Source organism: Neodiprion fabricii, chromosome 2, assembly GCF_021155785.1.
Source record: "Neodiprion fabricii isolate iyNeoFabr1 chromosome 2, iyNeoFabr1.1, whole genome shotgun sequence".
Taxonomy (NCBI): Eukaryota; Metazoa; Arthropoda; class Insecta; order Hymenoptera; family Diprionidae; genus Neodiprion; species Neodiprion fabricii.
The window spans coordinates 24,156,238-24,179,596 of record NC_060240.1 but is presented as its reverse complement, the minus strand read 5'-3'; the positions used below and the strand labels follow the sequence as shown (position 1 = coordinate 24,179,596).

At 35.8% G+C, this 23,359-nt stretch overlaps 1 protein-coding gene across 2 annotated transcripts in view; it reads left to right on the top strand.

Moving 5' to 3' along the window:
* LOC124175322 (tRNA dimethylallyltransferase) overlaps positions 1 to 23,359 on the top strand; it is a 116,856-nt gene that overhangs the window by 62,906 nt on the left and 30,591 nt on the right. For both annotated transcript variants that reach the window (XR_006869140.1, XM_046555434.1), the window contains exon 4: positions 5,490 to 5,625. Coding sequence is in view for 1 of the 2 variants with exons in the window: in XM_046555434.1 (XP_046411390.1) it covers positions 5,490 to 5,625 (136 nt within the window). In the remaining variant the exon portion in view is untranslated. The remainder of the gene's footprint in view (positions 1 to 5,489; positions 5,626 to 23,359) is intronic.

Here is a 23,359-nt window from a genome sequence, read left to right as displayed (position 1 = left end):
TCTAGTTTCGTGATCAAAATAATTCATTCAACAATTCGAATCACGCTTCCGGCCCGAAGAATTTATACGTACGGTCGTCGTATTACACATTATATCCATTTATACCTCGAGTGTCTCGCCCAGGCTCTGTAACTTGGATTTTTCTAAGAAATTGTCATTCGAATTCGAATTCCGTTAGAGTATACAACGGATCACATGTATCGTCGCAGTCGAAGAGCGAACCATTTCCCATACCCAACGTATGGCACTAGGGAAATGGAAGTTTCTTTGTCGTTTTTTATTTTATTAAGGTGGTTTTAACACAATTTTTAACATCTATTCTTGATTCGTTTAAAAATGATGACTGATTTTTTTGATGGTAGAAAAAATAATTAACTAGATATAAATGTCTTTTTGTTTGAGAAATATCGCAATGAATTATTTTACGTCCTTCAAAAGTATAAAGAATATTGGACAAACGGATAGTTTTTTGAAAATAATCTACGTTGGTTTTATCTGATTCAAAAACGGTCCGGTTTATGTTCGGGGCGTATTTTCAATAAAATGAACTGTATTTCATTCGGTGTAAATAATTATTGAAAATCGTGGATTTTTTCCTCTTTGCCAAGTTTTATGTTTCATAGTGCTAATCTCAAATAAACATCCAGGCCAAAAAAGAGAATCAACTTTCGAAAACATGAGTTTAAAAATTTTTAACAAACATAATAAACTATTTCCATTATTATCGGAAAGCCAAAGTTGCAGATCGTAAAATTAATGATGCCACTTTTTGGCAGAACCTTCGGCTGCTTGACTTTCTCCATGCGTTTGATAGATTTGACTTATCGGGTTGAGCACTTCATAAGTCACTCGGTTAGGTGATTGTTCGATGTTTGAACACTATATAGACAGAAACAGCCGCTTGCAAGATGGATCCTCCTATTATCATCTAGTCAAAATATGAAAAAAAGCAGGTGAAAAGATCAGGAAATAGGAGGAAAATTTAATTTATAAGACTGAAAAATGTAGGAAATGAAAATTAAAAAAATTAAAAAGAAAAAACAACAGAAAAGTCAGAATTATAGAATGCCAAAATGTGGAATCTTTAGAAATAGCTTCGATAATATAGAATCGTATACAGATTCTAGATTTTCGTGTTCCAAGTTTCGTTTTTCCGTATATCGAGTTTCTAAACAGGGAACTTCAAAATTTGTATAATACTACAAATTAGATTTTCGCGTCTTTGAAAAATCGACATTTTTCTCTTTCTATCATTCGGCCATTCTCTTTATTTTTCACCTCCACCTCCAATAAATTCAACGATATCTAAATTGTGGTTTGCAAAGGAAAGATGTTACAAATGTAATTTTTCGTTATTGTGGTCTCAAGAAATTTTGCTCCTTCGAGATCTTAATTTTTGATTACAACATATATCTTCCTTATCGTTAGTCAAAGTAAAACCGACTTGAAAATATATTTTCGAAATAAAAATGTGTCATTCTGATCGGTGGAACTTTCGAAAATCAATATTTCGAACAATTCATCATTCGTTATTTTATTTCCGCATGTTTCAAATTTCGAAATATTGATCCTTCGAAGTTTTGACCACCACTCCACCAACTCATCCCCACTGTTATCGCATTTCTAACCTTGGTAGTACCGGTCGGTGTAGGATATCTTGGTGCGTACCGTACGAGCGATTGCCTGTGAGCAAGCTATCTTCAAAGGACTTCCGGTTTCTTCCAGTTTCCAGGAAACACTGCGCCACCTTATTTTTCCGCCCCAAACCGCGATAAGTCTATTTAAACGCTGCTGGCGTTCAATTAACCGCCAACCACGAAACTTACTATCGCAAGGAAGTTCTTTCGAAATTTTTATTACACGCCTGCGGTTGCGGACCAATGTTTGACTTTGACGCTACACACTTATGGCGGGGATCTCTTTAAGTTTAACGAAAGTAAGTCTGAGCAAATTCGAACGACACACGTTCAGATATTGACAACACCGGTCGACACGAATTTTGAGTACGGGTTCTTGATGTTAAGTTTTCATCTTGTCCGCCGTAACTAATGAAAGAAGAAAATAGTTTCATTGGGTAACGTTTGCTTTTGTAGAAAACGGAACGATATTTTGGATTTTAATAAAAATAACCTATTTTTTTTTTACAAATATTCATTGTACACGACAGTTGAACAAAATTTTGTTTTCCGTTTGAATCACTTTTATACAAAATTTTTTGTGTTTTATTCAAAAGTGATCTAAACGTGAAAGTGAAGTTCGTCTAATTGTTATTTACAATAAATGTTTGAGAATATAGGTAATTTTTTTTTTTTCTTTGTTAAATACGAAATATTGTTCTGGTTTTTAAAAAAGTCAATTTTATCCAATCGAACTATTTTTTCTTTTATCAGCTATGTGGAAGAAATCAAAAATTGAGATCTAGAACCTAGACTCAAAATTCGTGTTGACTGGTGTTATTTATTAACGTAAAAAAGACAAGAGCAAACTTTAGAGGTAATGAATGGAGATTTTAGTTATTATTCGATGTATAGAATCGAAATATATCTATTTAAATATAAAATAAAAAAACAAAAATTTAAAACCTTTTTTTTTTGTCTACCTGTGTAATTTGACATTTTTTTTTACACCAGGATCAAAATGACCCCAAATATATCTTCACCGTATAATCGATACTAAAAACATTTGAAATCGTCTGATTTGATCCACGCTAAATAATGAAATATCGTAAAAATCGTTAATTCATTATTCTTCCAAGAATTCATCTTCACTCACTCAAATGAATACTTATTTTTCATCGCGCAGTATCTCCATATTTTTTTTTCCTGAACATCTGTGTCTTGACGGTTACTCAGTCAATTTTCAGCTAAAAATGAGTAGATTGATTCATTTTCCGGTATTCGGCATTGTTGTTTTATGATTCTTTTTTTCATATTAAAAATTTTTATCAACATGAAATCGTGACTCAAAATTGATACATCGATCACATCGAAAAGCATATAATTTAATGTTTCTAATTTGATTGCAGAAATTTCTAAAAATTCTCAGCCTGAAAACATTCGTTCCAAAAATACCGTATAAAACAATACAAATTTATCGGAATTTTAAGCACGAAAGAGATGATTAAAAAAAAAAGTTACAAAAAGCGTTGAATATTCACGAAAGAAAATTGTCATCCAGCGATTTCCGGTCGTTGAGTTTTACTGTAATAACCATTCGTTGTGCGATGGGACGTGAAAATTGAGTAGGGAAATTCCTTTTTCCCGATTACTTCGCAAGATTTATCAAGATGTCTGGTGATATTCCTACACGAAACGGAAACCGGCGTCGTCTACGGTTACCGACGAACACGCATCTTTTCTATTTCGGTTCAGAGGCATCGGACCGCCCAACAATTTCCCATCGCGGGTAATACGCGGAAGACTTTGGCTCTCACGCATCTTCTTCGTTTATATTCCTTTTCTTCTCTTTCCAGGCCTTTCGCTCTTCTCTATGTATTATTTTCGGATTTTTTTCTCGTCCCGCCCCCCCTCCCCCTCTTTTTGTATATTTTACTTTTTGTAAAAATGGCAAAATAAAAATAAGTCTTGTATGTTATGTATGTATACATATATAGGTGGGCAGATACGTTACTTTTCGACGAAAGTCTGCGCACTTGGGTCAGCGATTTTGATGCTAATTGTTTCCTTCGAAAGTAAGACAGAAAAGGAGACGATCCTGAAAATTTCAGCCCGATACGATCAAATTTGGCCGCTGGAGAAATTTAAAAAATTTTAAAAACGTCGATCCTTTGGTCATTTTAACATTTTTTTTATCTTAGCTTCTAATCAACTTGGAGACTCGTTTGAAACGGTATTCTTCTCTGTAGACCTTCTATTTTTCAGGAAAAAAATATATTTTCAGTTCAAACTCCGGCTTGGAGCCGAGCTTCCAACTGCGTCACTGTTTTAACGAAATTTTACCTGTTTTTTTTAAAGGCTCTCTGATCTACAGTTTTCAATCTAGAGGGTTGACTAACTGCTGATTATTTTCATTGAGGTCTGTTCTATCGATATCCGGCCTACATTTCGTTAATTACTTCTATTTCTTTATTATACAGCCACAAAAAGCCAATCGGTTTTTGAAAAATCGCTATTTTCAGATAGCTGTAACTTTTTTCTTGGAACTTCGATTTGCTAAAAATTTTCAGGAAAGTTCGTCTATTATATTCAACTTTCGTATCGAGCCAGGATAAAAGCTATGAATTTTTAAAGTACTCGAAAATTGCATCGAAACCGACAAGCATTTTATTCGAGTGTCATTTGTGTTTATTGTATAATTGTAGACAATTACGAAAGAAGTTTAATTTTCGTTTTATAAGATCCTGGATAACAAGTAAAATATGACGTAGTCGTTTTCACGATGACCTTGATTCAAATTTTCAACGTACTTTCGGCGTACGTTGGTTTGTTTGCTTCTTTTTTAAGGTTTAACATCCGTAATTGGAGCAACAATCGTCAGAGCGGTTACTCGCCATTCTGATTCGTGATCTTATAACTTCCGTCAATTCAGGAAACTGGCTATGATACGCTTGCTAACGCAACATCCGACAATCCAGATAACTGGTTTCCTGTTTCAAAAAATAAACTTGTTGTAATTTTTTTTTCCGTTTATCATACTTACTACAATTTCAAGATTACTCGAGCACTCTTAATTTCTTTATTTACGAAATTTTTGCTGGTATCAGGTAGTAAATTTTTCTCGGCAATTTTTTTTCTCGTATTCTGAAGTCAGAATGTTTCGTAAGTAAAAAAAAAATAAATTAAAAATGAAATAAACAAAAATAATGCGTAGACGTATCAAATCTGTATTATAACAAAGGTTCCAATCAAATGTTCTTCCGATCAATCGCTATTTTTCAACAATGGTTTCCTTTTTTATATTTAGAACGAGTAATTTGTATCTTTCATTACTTGATTATCGTTAATCCGTACTTTGATTTAGTTTTTTTCTTTTAATAATTAATCGATCCATCGTTCGATCCCATAACCGATTGATCGTACAGCCAGGGTGGGGATGAAGTTTCGAATTTGAAAAGTTCGCAAAGCGTCTAATTCCGAATCAGGTATTCGGTGGCGAAACTTGAATTGAATATATCGAACTTTTGCAAAACAACAAAGTTTCGATAGGGTAAAATTCAGAAAATTAAAATATACTCACACGGCGTAGTTTAACCAACAAGTGGGTGTGAAAAATCAGAATAACCACGATTCCGAACGTAAAAATATGGAAAATCCAACACGAAGGAAGATGAAAGTGGTGAAATTTCGATATTTCAGATTTTGAAATTTTTGCCATTTTGTCCTTTCGGAACTTTAAATTTTCGAAACTTCGATGTTTCGTTATAAAAAAAATTCGACATTTCAACCCCGCTCCGTTTACAGCCCTGCAAACCCGAGTCAATCACGACTAGACACGACAATTAATGCCTGGTTAAAATTTCCATTTTGCAGATCGCTGCAGGTCTTCGATCAGTTTGGTACGAAACATTCCGAAATTTTAAGGGAGCAGCAACTTGCCGGGGGTTCCGGCCTCGGAGGTCCGCTTCGCTATCACAACTCCGTCATACTGTGGTTGCAATGCGACCAGGTGAGTCATTCGGCGTCATCCGCTTCCCAGATCAACGATGGGGATGAAAAAAATTCAACTCACTTCAAACTTAAGTATAATATCGAACGGCGGAAGTTTAAAGAAACCGAAAAGGAAAGCGTAGTAAACTCATTTTTGGAGACTCAAAAATAGACGAGCCATCAGAGACCGACTCTAATTGCGTCAAGGCACAGGTGCCTGACCCGACGTTTTGGTTTTGTTTACTAAAATAAAAAAATCTTTCGCCGTGGCCAACCCTCTCACTAGGAGGAATAACCCGCAGGAGAAAACTAGGTCAGGTTCGGAGGCACACGCTGGCTAATAATAAGTCACCATCGCGGAACGAGGTGTCACTGAACTTCCGTATTATTTCAAGCACCGACGCGCGTTCGTTTCAACCGTCATTTAAATTTACCGCCGAAATAGGGGGGGGGGGGGGGGGGACTTGAGAGAAACGGAACGATGAGAAATCAAAATGGTATGCGTGACGTATAAGTTCAGCTATCGTTATACTTTTTTCGACATTTGATTTTGAATAATCGTGTATTCCGAGAAGTACTTTTTCTTCTTCTTTTTCTTTTTTTTTTTACAATATTTTTCGAGCCAAGTCTGTTTCTGATTTAACTTTGCAAAAGAGATTCAAACTTTGACGGTACAATATTATCGTATTCGGTCACAACGGGACGGTTTTAAATTTTTACATCATCAAACTTTCCATGTTGAACATTTTTTTTTTTTCTTTCTTTTTAATATGCAAGTTTTACAAGTTGAGAAAAATATACGATTCCCCGCACTCGTGAAATCCATTTAATTAACACGAAGATGCGACAACTTATTTAACTTCATTCTGTTGTAAATGTTCCGAGTTGGTGTGACTTCACATTTATTCGTAATTCCGAACAGAAGTGAAGCCTTTCATCCTTCTAATCACACGAAAAGTCAACAGATAATTAGCAGTATCGGCATGCATGCTCTGTGTACATTGGAAGTGATTCTTTTTGTTGAAAACTTGTCAATCACAAGCGCGTTTGAAAATGTGACCCTGATTCAACTATGCTTTGTGACAAGAGTCAAATTTGGCTGGTTCGGTGGTATCTGGGACGCGACAAAGAGAATCAAATCTTTTCACGAAAAGCTTCCGCATACAAATTTAACGAACTCGAATCAACGATCTCTGATCAATCGCTTCCGAGATTATTGGACGTTTTCACGCGACGAATTTTTTTTTATTCAACTAAGGCTGCTTTCTAAACAATTATCGAACAACCAAAGAGACGGAAAGGTACGGGAAGATTTTTGGAAAGAACAACATTGTCCTGCCTCTGTTGAATTGAAAATACAATTACCATCTAAAAATTGAATCATTTTACCCGTGCTTTTTGAATATCGTCTTTAGAAATATGTGGAAGTTTTTGTTTAGCAGTGAATTTGAGTAGATGCCCTGAATAAAAAATACACATTCCTTGTCACTTTTACGGTCTCGTCTATAGAATCAAGTAGTAATGCCAGAACCAAGATTGTCTCACCGTTTTACGTCTTTCCCGTCGTAAAAATCACCTATAAATTTATTCCTTGCAACCGACGTCCAGAAAAATTCGTCGACTCTTGGTTGTTTGATGAATTCCATATAAACCAATCGCGAGTTACAGCATTTTGATAAAACACGAGTTATTTCGTGTAACGTTATTTCGTAGCGTGCGATGGTCGGTAACGCAGAGCGCGATAATCCCGCGGTCGGTTTTATCCAGAACTCGAGAATTGATTAAAACAATGATTCGCATTTCATTCGAGACGATTGAGAATAATAATCGCAAATGAACGGTGTTTTTTTTTTTTTTCTTCTTTTCGTCTCTCTCTTTTTTTCTCTTATTTTCCAATCGCTGAAAAACCGTTCGACTTTCGAATCTCGTTTCATACGTAACAATATCGGAGGTCTGAATAATACGTGTCACATAAGAATAATGTTTCCGACTAATCGGAGCAGTCGAATCTAGGTGTAAATATCTTTGAGCGGGAATCTCGGGTGCGCAAAATCTGCAGCACGGAACTTTCTCCTTATAAGCGATATCGTCCGACTCCCTCGTAACGGTTAACCCTTCAAAAATCGAACAAGGTTTCCATTTGCGTCTATAATGCCGCAACGCTCGGCTCGGATAGATTGGCTCTGTTATAATTATAAGCCGACGTGAAATCTGACCGGGGAACGGATAGAGACGAGGAGAGTGTAGCCGACTTGCTTGTTGGACTGTCGGACGAATCAACGGACAGACGACGGGCTCGCCTCTCACTCTGCATTACCAACCGATAAACGCAGCCGCGGCCTGACCCACCTGCGGACAAATGCGAAAATTCCAATCTGTTAAATTACCATGCATATAACGCAACGTATCTCGTGCAAGTATCCGCGCTCCCGTGCCTCGTGTGTATAATGCGGTAGTTTCACCGACCGGTTTTGGCGGCTGCAACAAGCCGCTGCAGACGGTGTATTTTTTTATCCTCGTATCGCAGACTTTTATCATACCTGCGTCGATGTTTGATAATTCGTTAATTATTGAAAGGAATTTTTAATGGATTCGGGTGAAAATTTGGGAAGATTGGAAAATGGGAGGGTTGGAATGTTTCATTTTCGAATACGCGAGAATGGTCAAAGTATGGAATACCAAAATATTATTTGAGACCTGGCAAGCCAATCTTAGTTTGTTTCTGGAAAATTATGGGAAAATGGGTGTCGTGACAATCGCCGGTTTTGATATTGTTCGAATTGCTGAAGAATGTGGTTATTATTATTGAAACATATGCATGCATCTTTAGAAAAACTCGATATTTTGTAACCCTGGAGGATCATTTGAAATTTAGGAAATTGTTGATAAAGCACGAATAAACTCAGATTTTTTAAATTCGATTTTTTTAATTAGTCCAAAAGTGTGAAATAGTAATTTTTGTTTCAACGTTTCGATACGGTTACGTTATTAAATTCACCCTTTTAACATTTAACCTGTATAGTTGAATATTTTTTCACACATAGTATTTTAAATACAGTGTATGTCTGACGATTTAGAATTAAGAAGAACAGTAAAACTTAGAGATCTCTTTACAGTTACAAAATTTATGTTTAATTTGTAGTTAGAATTATGTTTTTCATTTACGGTAATAAATGAACATAATTGAGGATTGTACAGTAAGTGCGCATAAACATTTCTCTGTTTATGTGATTCGACTCTTCCTTACATCGATGTTCTGCATTTTGAAATTCTAAAACACAGAATTTTGTCTGTTTAAAAATTTGATATCGTGAATATTCTATCGTCCAATCATTCTAGATTCTTATTCCTGCTGAGATTTATTCACTTGAATCAGAATTTTTATCCTATTTTTTTTTTTTTTTCATAATTGACAATCTATTTTTTAGTCGCCTCGAAGTTAAAGTTCTGGAAGAATTTTTTACAGTCGAACTCTTGTCATTTTTTTCACCTTTTAAACGTTTTAAAATATAATTTATGAAAACATTCTTTGCTTACAAATATCATCAAAAAGAAGCATTGAGTAAATTTTACACTTCGTGTCTTGAAGTAGGTTTTTTAACAGTAGTTTTCTTACGTAGTTCTTACGATTCGTTTGAAGAAGAGATGAAAATCTGAAACACTTCGATCGACGAAGATCTCTGCAATATACAATGAATTTTGATCATCTTTCCTTTCATGGATCAAAAAAAAAAAAAAAAAAAAAAAAACAACAGACCAACAAGCAACTGTTTATGAATCCACTTATAAAACCCGTTTCAATTGCGTCCAAATTTTAAGTATTCTAACAGCAGTCAAAAGCAAAAACGTCGAAGCGTTGTTAGAAGTAAAGATGACCTTAGAATACTTTTATCGACTGTATTCAAGAAGTTTGGCAAAAATTCAAATTGCTTTTTTATTTATATTTCTTGCCAAAATGAAAAGAAAAAAGAGAGAGAGATTAAGAAAGACAGAAAAAGTTCGTTGCATGTCGTCGCTGCTTTCATTTGTCTTTCAAACTGTCAGAATTCAAGACCCTGTCAAAACTGGCGATGAAAAGATAAACTGAAGGGGGAGACGAAGAAAAGTGAGAAAAAAAAAACGAAGGCGAAAGTGTCGATGATTCATACACAGCTGCAGAATTTCACTAAAAATTAGCAAACTTTATTTCGAATCTCTTTTTACACAAAGACATGCAAGTTGTTTATATTACAAGATATTGTTTTTACAAAATCAGTAGTTCAATCTCTAGAGAAAATATGTTCGATGTAATCAAAGTTCGGTTTACCCTCCCAAAATCCAAAAAAAAAAAAAAAAAAAAATGGCCTCTTTCGTACGAAATATCATAATATAACTTTCAACAATATTATTATCGAATTTCACCGACCGTAATTGCGGAATCATGAAAAGCAGATGTTCCAGACATTCCATTTGCAAATAAAAATGACAAACGGTTAAATTACAACCGAAAATGTCGAATACGAAAGATTCAGTAATATTATCTCATTGTTAAATTATTGCAAGATCACACATTTCCTGATCCCGGTTAAGTGTGCCTTCAAGTATCGAACTATGTTGAGAATTTCGAGGCTCGCTCGTATTATATCACGTTTCTGTGTACGAGCGCAAGAGGGGGAAATTTGTGATAGCAATGCAGCAGGCGAAAGTCTGGCGAAGGAATAAATGCGACTTGCCTACGTCGGTTATACGCGAATAATTCTTACGGCTCAGCCCGCCTCGCGCCGCATTGCATTGCACCTCATTGTGGTTAAGCCGGAAAGTCATAAACGTGGCTCACGATATCAACGAGAGCAGTGCCCCTCGGGCTAAGTTACTCGGCTGCCTTATCAAAGTTGTAAGTTTGTTTTCCCGGTATGCCTATGCCGCACATTGCGGATTTACATGCAAGCCAAGCGAGACGTATTCGCACAGTGTCGTTCGTCGAACATTCTTGCATGGAAGAGCTTTTCTTGTTAACTTTTTTTTTTTTTTCTACAGACTTTTATTTGTTACACTACTTTTTTTTTCTTTTTTTTGGCACCACATGGTCTCTTAAATATTTCCAAGTCTAAAAAAAATATAAGGGAAAAAGTATCTTCTGACAATCTATCGCGAAAATTTGGATGACAATTTTTACGCAATCCTGATTCGTACCGTAACGTTTTAAAGAATTTTTTTTCAAGTTTTTCTTTTTGATGTTCTTGTTTGTTTTGCCATATTGGAACCGCGATTTTGAATTTTTGAAATTTCGAATTTCGAGTTCGGATTCGTTACAAGTGATCCCAAAAGTTCTATAAGTTTTATCAAAATCACGTAACTTTTTCAATTTATATCCGTCACATTGAATACGCGGTTTTGAACTTTCGTATATTGAGTTCAGATTCGTAATCAGTGATCCCAAAAATTATGTAGTATGAACTTTCATCAAAATCAAATATCCGTTTGAATTTACGTCCGCTATATTAGACCCGCTATTATGAATTTTTGAATTTCGAGCTCAGACTCGCAATCAGCGGAGTGTGAATCACACGTAAGAAAAAATGTACGTATTAAAGGGTTAAACTGGTTTTTACTCCCATTTACAAATTTATTCTCATGCGGATGAAACACCCGGTAAGTTTTTTTTTACTTTTGACATTGCTGGTATGAAAGCATATCAATTTTCGCCTATGATTTTTCGTAGCTTGCTATCACCCGCAAACAACTGGATAGCGAAATAAGTAAACAAATTGCACTTGCCGCGCAGTATGTTTTGGGAATGAAAATTTTTGTAGCTTTACTGTGTGAAAAATCGAGTTTAAGAGCTTTTTTTTTTAGGAATACCTCGAAAAGATAGTAAATTGTCAACTTGCTTTGAAACAAAATGATTGTATCATTGTGTACTGGAAATGAAATTCTGTTTAGTCATCCATGTTCGTGAATCCATTTCATTCTCATATACATACTAAAACATCATATTACGTCATCTTATTCTCATGCAGTAAGATTATTTTTCTTTTTTTTTTTTCTCGTACAGCAATATCAACGACGAATCAATAATTTTCACTATACGTTAATTCTTTTGTATCTCAAGAGAATGGTATAGTCACACCTTATCGACCGAGTAAAGTTTCGCTTATTTTGAGGCACCTTTTGTTGGATATTTATACTCATCGTTGCGTATATAATAGTGCTATTTTCAGCTTTTTTGCTTTAGTGACGCTTTGTAAATCTGGGTAATAGTCAGAACATGTGAAATTTTACGCGATCGGTAAAAACTGATTACAGCATTCTCTTAAGGATGTATTGATGTATGTGGCAGATTGTAAAAGTGTCGAAGCAGAAACGTGTAAAGGAAAGGTCTAAAAGCGTCACTAAAGGTTACATCAAACTAAAAAAAAAAATCCTAGTTATGCAAAAAAAAAAAATGTAAACGCATTGAATTTTAATTAATGTGTTGATAACATTGCAATTTTCTTCTCTGAAAAATTCACTTTGTTTGCTTGATTTTGATGAATGATAACTGATTCTATTTGTGAATATATGAATAAATCGAGGAATAAATTGAATATGATGAATGAATTTTCCATAAATCAACACGAAATCAAGAGAAAATCTGTTTCGAACGATTTATAAGAAATTCAATTACGATTAAAATTACCTATATTTTTCGTTAAAATCGGACGAACTAAGTACAGGAATTTTTCGGCGAAAAATTAGTAGAATAATGCGATTACGGTAGTGATGTTGTTACTAATGAGAATTTGACACTAGAAATTTTCCGTTTCAAACTTTTTCTGCGTTGCAAGAACTTATTTTTCATTCGTCATCAGATTTAACTTGATTCGTTTCAACTGAACTTTTCAAACTTTTATTATTTCATGTTTTCGTTTTGGCATATTTTTGTTCTGACTGTACCTCCCATTATGCACCCTTAAGGGGGCAGGCTAATAAAGCTCCAAATTTTTGTCATCGGCGTGAAAGTTCAACTATTCGAAAAGTTTCACTACACAAATATTTTTCTGCCTCTTTGGATTAACCTTATTCGGTAAGTTCCTGAATGTAAAGTTTAAACGGGGTTGAAATTATGTTATCTTGGGAGAGCTGCGTATGAACTTTTTCTGAAGGAAATGTGAAATGATTCAACAGCTATTTTGGTAGAATAGAAAACAGAAGCTCGCACTCACTGTGAAATCCGATGATTTATCGTTAGATTGTGCCATTTATTGGCAAAAAAATAAAAATAAAAATAAATAAACATATTGAAATTTAATATCAATACTATTTCTTAAATTAAATTTTTATACATCATGAAATATCTTGCAAAGTAATGGTATTCAGCAAATTGGAATTTGGATATCGAACACCGTTTTCTATGCTACGAGAACTACTATCAAAATATTTTAAATTCTAATCGCAAGAATTGCGTTGTATTCGAGGGATTTTTTAAAAAAGCCCAGTCTTTGACGAGGATTAATTCAGTAACGTTACCGTAAAGATGCGTGTTGAGTAAAAATCGCTAATTATCTTCGTGACTTCGAAATTTGGTAAATCATTACAAACAAAATATAAAACCAATTCCGAAAAGCAAACTCCTATAAAGTCATCCCAAAATTGTCCAATCATAAATTTTTCTTCCCATCTATCGTTACGTCAACGTTACTAACTTCAGCCTCACAGTCTTCGACGTTATCGCAACGAATGCCCGGAAAGTTACCGAGTAAATTTAAAACCCTACATTTCTATCATTAAACTTTGTTAATTACATGTCACATTTCATGCCAGTCAAAAAAGCTTGGACTTTTACTCGTACATGCCATTTATTACCGACACAATTCTCCACGGCACGCAGGCTTTCTCTTCCACCCTTCCTTCGGTCTCAGAGCAGCATGGCACCGTGGCGAACAATCTCTCAATACCTATTCCGTTCTATTCTATTCCATTCTATTCTATTCTATTCTACTCTATTCTATTCTATTTTCTCCGCCGATCCTCGGTCTCTCTCGTCTCGAAGTAGGCAGAATCGCGGAGGGCGAAGCGAAGGCTCCCATCCAGTTACCCGCATCCACCCACGCGCGTGGGCAGCTGCCGTTTAGCCGGCGTCTCCCTTTCTCGACCCATTTACGGGATCGTCGAAGCACGCAAGCGCCGACGCTGCATGCGATTCGTACGCTAGCGCAGCGACCCGCTGCACTCGCCGTGCGACGTTTCCGAGCGCGCATGCGCGCATGCGTAACGCAAAGTTCGCTCGCACTCACGCTCGGCAGTTCTAAGATTTTTATGAATGACGGGAGAGCTGTGCGCTCTGCTCCTTTCTTCTCGCTCCGACTTTATCGCTGCCTCGTTTCTTCTCCACCTCCCCCCCTTCTCTCTTTTTACTGCCTTCTTACTCAACCTGCGATGCGGATCACGTGTGCAGCCACTACGGTCCCCGACGCTACACGGTTTAACGCATGGATTATGCATGTCTACTACGCACATTGTATGCGCAATTCGCTGTTGGTACGGAAATTTTACGACTTATATTTAGAGATTTGGCTACTCGTTGATCTGTTTTATCAGTTTGATAAGTCAAGTTGAGCTGATATTCCTGGAGTTGTAGAAATCTGATTGACGTTCAACTCGTCGCGTTCTTGCGACACACCCGTTATTATTCTCTAGGTTTCGATAGTGATTTATTTATATCGTTATTATAACGGACGAATCGTCGATGATCGATGAATGAAAATGAATTTGCAAAAACAAAAAACAAACATTTTTTAATGTCACTGAATGAAACAACAGAATTTTTCTCATCGCAGCTACAGGGTCAACCCGATTTAATGCTTTTTCACTGCCTCTCAAAGTACAAAACTCCAAAATTTCAATGTAATTAATTATCGAATCCATCGATTGTTCTGTTCTTCTTTTGCTATCTTACATCTGCTGTTCAGATGCTTTCGGTCCTTTCGCGTCTTACGATTTTATAGTTCAATATATTTTCGGTTATTTGTAGTTACGAGTAAAAATTTGACAAGATTATTCTCAATTCCAAAATTTAAAACAGTACATTATTCGGTATGAATTTCTAAACAATGTCAGTACAGATATTTTAAAACACCAAAGTTCATGTATTTATAAAATGTATCATTTTCACATACGTAATATACATAGTATATTTGTCAGGGATCTCTCTCTCTCTCTCTCTCTCTCTCCATTATTATTACCTTACTCTTCTCACAGACTGATTTTGCAAAATTTGTAAGTAAATAATCTCATATTTCGGTGGCTGCAGTTAAAATGGCTTGTGCGAACCGCCGATACGGCAGCATATATACCTACACACACACACATATATAATATGTATATATATATATTATATACGTATAATATATTACGTTGCGATGGCAACGGCAAACGCCGGCATTCACTGATTCTATACATTTTGTACCTCTGCATATATGCAAAGTGTGGGTATGCAGTCTCACTTGTCAAATATTTAGCTAGGACGTTTTACGGGGGAACCGTAGAAACCGCGCCTTTTCTAAGAATATCCTCCAACGTATTATCTTTCGCACCACGAACTCTCTTGTACACAGGGGACTGGCTGGAGCAGCGACACGCGGGGCCCGACGAGGAAAACATTTGGGGACTACGGCGCGAAAGCGTGCAACGCGTTGTTGGTTTTCTTTTACTCGACGAGCCTCTTCGAAACACCGTTTCAATTCACGTTCGATTCTTTTATTTTCTATTTTTTACATCGCGTCAATCTGTTGTCGAAGCGATGAAAGAAGGGAAATAACTCGTTTCTCGGAAATTCTGTAAACATTGTATCGGGTTTTAACTATTTACGCCACAGATTTTTGATCTCGCTGATTCAACTGCGATTTAAAATAACCTCTTGGAATCGATCGGTTACTTGAGTAAATATTAATTTTTAAATCGAACTCGTTGTACTTGGCATACAACGGCTGGTTGAAAAAAAGTAAGTATAGTTATTGCTGCAAGGCGTACAATTTAGTATAGGAATGACTATTACACTCACGATACAAAAAATTTTATTACCAATAAAGTTTTTTATTTTACGTATAGCAATGAAATTATACCTTGTATTAAATCTTCTTTGTTCTATGATTTGCTTTCTCAAACATTCATCATTCGTCGTTGATCGGGAACGATGTTTTGAGTTTCAGTTTTTTTTATCTGAACAAATAAAATTCAAATACACCATTTGGCAGTTTGCAACGTAGTCAAAAGTATAGCGTAAATCTGACAAAATTGGAGGCAGAAGAAAGGATTTACTTTTCGTAGACATACGATTATGTTTAAAAGAAACACGATGTTTCGCTCTTTGAAGGGAGCAATTTTGATAGGTATGGAAAACCGTGGCTATTGTCAAAGAATTACGATTTTCTACGCCTCTGAGAGTTCTGTGAATGATATTTACACCGTACGAGTGAGTTTGTCAGTCATGCTGGCCTAAAACGCATTCTGAAAGAAACGTCTGTTTTTGTTTTTTTTTTTTCTTCTTCTTTTACCTAATCGAGAAACCTCACGGAATTTTAAAGCAGAGTATCGAGTTCCCAGAACGTAATCCCCTGTCGCCGCGTAGTGTTGAGTGTAAAAAAAAATCACCTACACAGATGAGAAAGAACGGAGGCAAGCATCCATATAGCATTTTAAGATATATATATATCTGTTCCCTTGGACCACCTGCACGTGTGACATGCACCACCTTCCACGTGTCCGCGTGCATAAATAACAAAGTAACCAGCATTAGTAGCATAAGCGCTGAGCTGCAATAGGAGCGGGAATCCAGTGAGAAAAGAAACAGCAGAAGTAAGATCATTACGGGGACTGTAGACGGGAAGTGACGTCATCGGATGCCTTGATACGTCGGAGCCGCAGCTGCCCTCCCTCCCTTTCGCCCCGTCGGAGTGACGGTCAGACGACGCGACCAGAGACGCGATGCGGAGTCCTTATCAGAGGCCGCCGATGTCTGCTTGCGGGAACTACTGCATGGGTGTGGTGCGTTGCGGTATTTGCGGCAAGGAGGATACGTGCGGATTTTCGACTGCCACATGCTGAACACGTTTTTTTCACCATGCATGTGTGCCGTGTGCAGCCAGCTACACAATGTATGTGCATGGGCGTGCGATGGATACAGTAGAACCTTCATGAATTTTCCGTTCAACGTTAATCGCGGTTAGGAACAGACGAGATGAAGGACCCCGATTACAAGGCCAGTCATCGGTACAACTGCTGTTACTCAGTCACAAGCTGAAAACTACAAAAATAAGTTGTAATTTGGACGACAAGGAAATACACGACACGTTTGAAATTTTTTATCGAAGGCACGCGAAATGAGAATCGCATCCAGGCGTGATTACAACGAGTCTGTTACAAATCACAATTACAATTTGTAATTGAGACGACAGTGAAATACATGACACACTCGAAATTTGTAATTCAAGGCACACAAAATGCGAATAATATTCAGGTCCGATTTCAGTGAGTCTGCTACACGTTACCAATACAATTTTCAATCGTGACGACAGTGAGATACATGTCACATTTGAAATTTGTGATTGAAGACACAAAAAATGCAAATCACATCCAGGTATAATTCCAATGAGTTTGCTACAAATTACAAATGCAATTTGTAATTGAGATGACAGTGAAATACGCGACACATTTGAAATTTGTAATCGAAAGCACACGAAGTGCGTCAAGCCTGATTTCAGTGAGTCCGTTACAAATAACAATTACAATTTGTAATCGACATGACAGTGAAATACATGTCACATTTGAAATTTGTAATTGTAGACACGCGATATGCTAATTAAATTTAGGCATAATTTCAATGAGTGTTACAAATTACAATTACAATTTGTAATTGAGACGACAGTGAAGTACGTGACGCATTTGAAATTTGTAACTCAAGGCACACAAAATGCGAATAACATTGAGGCCTGATTTCAGCGAGTCTGTCACACATTACCAATACAATTTGTAATTGCGACGATAGTGAAATAAATGTCACGTTTGAAATTTGTAATCAAAGGCAGAGACAATGCAAATTACATTTTGGGCGTGATTTCAAGGAGTCTGTTACAAATTACAAATACAACTTGTAATTGCGAGGACAACGAATAAAACACAAATTACATTTGCATTTTGCGTGCGTCCAAACATGAATTGCCAATACGATTTATGTTCCATTTTCATCTCAATCACGAATCATAATTTTATTAGTAAGTTGTAATTAAAATTACACTTGTATTTTGTAATTAGAAAACCACAGAATACAAATTATATTTTGGCACATTGTAATAAGTTAATTACAACCTGCAAATCGTACAGTTCATGTACCACGTTTTTAAGAATCAGGTTTATCCCAAGCTCAGTGACAGAAAAAAATTATCAGTTTTGACGGTTGAACTTTGTAAATAAATAGTAGCGGAAAATTACACAGCTTCTACTATGTATGCGGTACGAATGCTTGCACGTTACGAGTGACCGTAAGATTCAACGTCCGACAACATGTGTATATGGTAACCGTCGCAGACGCTGATTAACGAAATCCTTGGCAAAGTCAAATTGACGACCTCAACTCTGAGAATACATCTACGAAAGCCCGAATTTTTTTCATTCTACCACATTACTTTACGTATCAGAATTGTATCCGTCCTTTGCTTTTTTTACTTGTTAATTTCTTTTTATTTTCCTCTGCACGTTTCACGGTCAGGAGGCCAACTGGTGCTGACCTAACGAATAGACTTGGTCGGTTTTTCGGAGAATTACACCATTACACTTTGTACTTGATCGTTAAAGATTGGAGTCGCCTCCCATCGTGCCAACAACAAAGGAAGTGCATTAGGAGGATGATATCGTCAGTCTTCGTCGACCGAGTTAAACGTCACTTATTTTGACCAGTATCAAATACTATCCAAAAACTTTCTGGCTATACGCGAGAATAGCGCGACGAAATGTATTCCTGCAATAAGTGATACTTCAATAACAGGAATTCATTTCTTTAACATTATTCTTGCGCAAAAATAAACGTTTTTAGATATTTGTAGTTGGCACTGCGTGTGGAATTGCTCTGGCTACGGTATTTTTACGTGAATGATTATCAGGCCTTGATAACAGTCCAAATAAGCAACATTTAACGCGGTCATTAAAGAGTGACTAACATTCTCTTAAAGCGCTACCAACCGAGTCATCTTATGTTTATTTTTTGTTTACTTAATTAACAAATGACTAGAGGTAGCTTGAAACTTGGACAGTACATGACTTTCATTTTACTGAATTCGGACAGATTATTTATAGCCGGAATATTACTAGAAAATATGTTGTTTCGTTGCCATGGGTTTCTCTATTATGAAATTTTTTTGATTTTGGGGCAATGGAGCCTATAGGTGAGAAATGTGGCGCCATTTTGAAGATAATGAAGAGTTGATAAGCCATCGCAGTAGTATTTTAATGTCATAGATGCGCTAAAAGAGATCTACAGTTTCTAATAATTTTTGCCATAAATGACGATTGGCGTTTTTTTGATTCATGTGCCCATCTCAAAATCTGACTATAGTGGAATTCGTCGACCCCAAAAATCCAGAAAATGTGTGAGTAAGAAAATGTGGTACGAAACTAAACACTTTTTTAGTAACCTTCAAAGTTTAAATAAATTTTCTGAATTCATCGATGCAGAATGAATTTACTTGAAAATATTAAGTCGTCTTCAAATTTTTATGCCATGTAGTTTTTGCAAAGTTTACTGAATTAAAGTCAGCCAATTATTCATCCAGAAATACAAACTTTTCATTTAGAATAATAATGCCTAAAAGTTTCCAGAATTTTATTAGTCATTGATAAAAAGGTTATTTTCAGTTTCACGGTGAGTGCCTCAATAATGTGACATCATAATTCTTCGAAGAATACAATCAATGTAATTTGTTTACTGAATGAGAAACGAAGAAAAATGTAAATAATTATTCAGTCATGAGATTTATTGCGGTAGGTATCGTCGGATGATCCATGAAATTTGAATGACGATGTATTGTAAAGATGCATAAAGAAACGTTAAACGACAAAATAAACTTACGAAGATATGAAACTACTACTACTTAGGCACATTAGTTTGTGAAACATGTTTTTTTTTTTTTTGTACTATCTAAATTCTTATTTTGCGTTCGAAACTGTTTTGGAATAAAACTCACGGTAAAAAATTGTCTGCAGGCGGCTCACGAGCTATAATGATGATTAACAGCGAATATCTGTGAGTCACTTCATCTTCAGGCGAGTAATAAATTGTAAAGCTCTAATTAAGCGCGAGGAAGTGTAGATCGCTTAAGGGGGTATTCTAGTGTAGAAATTTGAAAAAATCGATTTTTTTTTTTTTTTATATTTTCAAAGCTTAACCTTTTAAGAATGTGTCCTTGAAAGGACAAGTCAAAATTTCAATTATTTTCAGAGATATAGCTATTTTAGTGACACGTCTTCAATACTGGCTCGGCTGGAACGAATTTTACTCGAAACTTTAAACGCGTTTTTCTCAAAACTACATTTTTCAAAACGGTTGACATAATTTCTCAAGTTCTATTGAACCGATTTACTTGAAATTTGGTGAGAATCTTCTTAATACATGTCTCTATCGCACGAACTATTATTATAACGAAATAATAATTTTTACTATTTTTAAAAAATTCAGAAACGTCCAAAAAAGTAAAAAAAAACGTATTATTTATTTTATTATTATTTTTTTTCGACTTTTTTTGGTTAGTACGATAGCTGCATTTATGTAGATTAATAATCTTTTTTTTTTTTTTCTGATTTTGAAAATGCTTGCAATCGTGACAACATTGGCGCGCAATTTTTTTCGTACTCCCCACTTCAACAACTCATAGCACTTTCAATTTTGTATTTTTTGACTTGTTTTTTTTTTTTTTTGTAATCGTGAAATGATAATAAACGCCTGATAAAAAAATGGATGGTAAAAATATTTTTTGTTTTTTGTTTATAGCACTTCAAAAAACACCTCAAATTCATGCCTCTACACTAGAATACCCCCTTAATGCAGTAACCTCCCGATATGGAAACGATTCTTACCTGAATGATACGTTGCCGCTATTGTTTTGCAGAAAAATTGCGATTAGTGGAGTCGAATAAAACATGTAAAAAAACTTCTCGTGGAAACTGAATCATACAATTTAACGCCAAAATTATATGGTTGCCCAATTTTCGTGATCTATACCTCATTCCGTTCACAAATGAATTTCATACGAATTACCGACGGTCGATTTTTTTTTACAACTGTTCAGTTAACCTAAGAGACACTATTTGTTAGTTTTACAAATTATAAACAATTATATACCATGTTTTAGTAGAAAACCCGTTGTTGTTATCAAAAAATTTTAAAAGACTCGAGAATAACTGATTTACGAATAAAATGATCTTTTATTCATCAAAATTGAACGAACGATACTCGAAACGATTCCTCGCTTTTAAGGGCGAGGAAGCCGTTCAATAACGAGATTACTTCTAAACTGTCAAGATAATTCGGCTAGTTGTTGATTACGAAATTTGACGATAAGTTTTCTCACGTATTCAACGAACGTTTGTTAATAAAAACAAAATGAAAAATACCAGAATACAGTAATAACAAAGAGTCATATTATGGTTGGCGGAAGAGCGTATTTAAGCGGAGCTAAGCATAATATCGAATTACCCATGTAAGTGCGAAAGCGAATGCAAGCGGAAAATGATCCGCGGTTGCGGCAAGTGGCATGACCCTCGATACGCACACCTTACATCTCGACACTGTATTACGGAGATCGTAACGCGATCCGTAAACAAAGCTGACGTTTGCAAGCATTCACAATCATTCAGTAAATTGCAGCGCGAGGACTCGCCGTTTCTTGATTTAAGGTCACGCAATACTCCTACCTTTACCGACCGAGAAAACTCAGCATTTTTCGCGAGCGATGCACCGTCGAAGAAACGTTTCCGCTTATTTAATATAGGAAGAAAAAGGGTGAGTTTGCTCGGTCGGTAAAGGTAGGAGTGCTACGCGACCTTAACCATTCACACCCACGTGGGATTCTTCTCTCGTTGGCTCTTCGTTTACTCGGCTTATTTATTACCATAATTAGCATTAGGAATTGTGCTCCTTTTTCTTATCATGTCATATTTGTCCAACATTGTCATGGATACAATAAATTATTATTATTTATTTATTTATTATTATTTACTTGCAGAACAATACCAATCAATGCAGAAATTATTTGGGATTGAGGTAAAGCTTATACCTATGTACATAAATTATCCGTATTGATCTAATATTAAATTTTCGAAGATTCGCATGAAATATTTCAAACACGGTACAGGATTTTTTGTTTGAAATTATTTGAATTATAACCTTATCTATGTAGTTTGGATTAATTAAACCTGGATAATTGATGTGTTAATCTTGTGCTTGAGACTTTTTCTTTTCTCTTCGACCTTCGATTGGATATTTTTATTTTTTTTTTCCAAAGTAAGTTTTAACCATCCAATTTTTGATTATTTATCGAAAACCGATATTTCTTTAATATAAATTCGACGGTGGAAGGCTTAAAGCGAAATTAGCCGCAAAATTTCACATTATCCGGTGCAAAATTCAGGATTGTTTCTGCAAATTTAAATCCATTCAGTTTTCATTAATTTGTGTAAGCTTGGGTCTGGAACTTCGCTTATTCTGAGTGAAATTTTTTAGTTTCCTGTTACAAATCTTCAAGTATACTCTTATAGGATCTTTCATTTCCGTTATTTATATATACATTACACTTCGGTTTCAAATCTTATAATTTTTTTTTTTTTTTTTTGGTTCTACGTATTTTTACCTTTCTTCGAAATTCATACCTGCAGTCTATTCGGGGTCTGTGAACAGTTCTGCAGACACGTTTTTTGCCGCACCCATCGACCGTGACCAGACCTCTTTTCTTTGTTTGTTTGCTTCCTGTACCTATACCTAGGTAAATTAACCGATCGCCCCTTGCAACCCAAAACGAGTTCTGAAGTTATCTACTTACCTACCTACCTACCTGCCTACCTATCTTTTTGCTTGTCGGCACAAGTTTTCAGAAGATTTGCCCGATCGACGAACGGGACCCTACGAAACGGAGAAAAATAACGGAACAGGACGAAGGAAGAATTTTAAGAAAACGGCACGAACTTACGCAGAATTGGAAAAGTGTGAACAAAAATATATGGCCATTTATAGTCAGGAGTTTGAAATTTGATTTATGTTCCTCTGATTGTCTGTAATTCTTTGAAAAGTATTCTAAGCAAGCTGTTAAAGTATTATCTTTGCCACTTTTCTAAAATGAGGCATACATCATTTTAATTAGTAAATAAATTTGTGTCGAACAAAACACAGTTCGAAGAACATTTATTCGGGCAAATTATCAGCAAGTATGATACCCCGAATTAAGTATCATGCCGGTAAAATGCGGAAAATTTTACACACTCGAAACCGTGGGGAATCCGAAAAGAACATGGAAACTCACCGCTGCAGGAAAATTGCTCGTACAAGTAATGGAGAGAAATGTATTTTAAGATTGAACGTTGATTCAAATTCCCGAAATAGCTTATAAACCGCAGTTGCAGAGTGTCATCTTCCCGATGCATCGTGTAACGAATGATAGTCGACGCCCATTAATATCTGCGCGTTTACTCCGGAGCCGACAAACATTCACTCAAGAAAGTTATTAATTTGACGGTTGAAAATGGAATTGTCA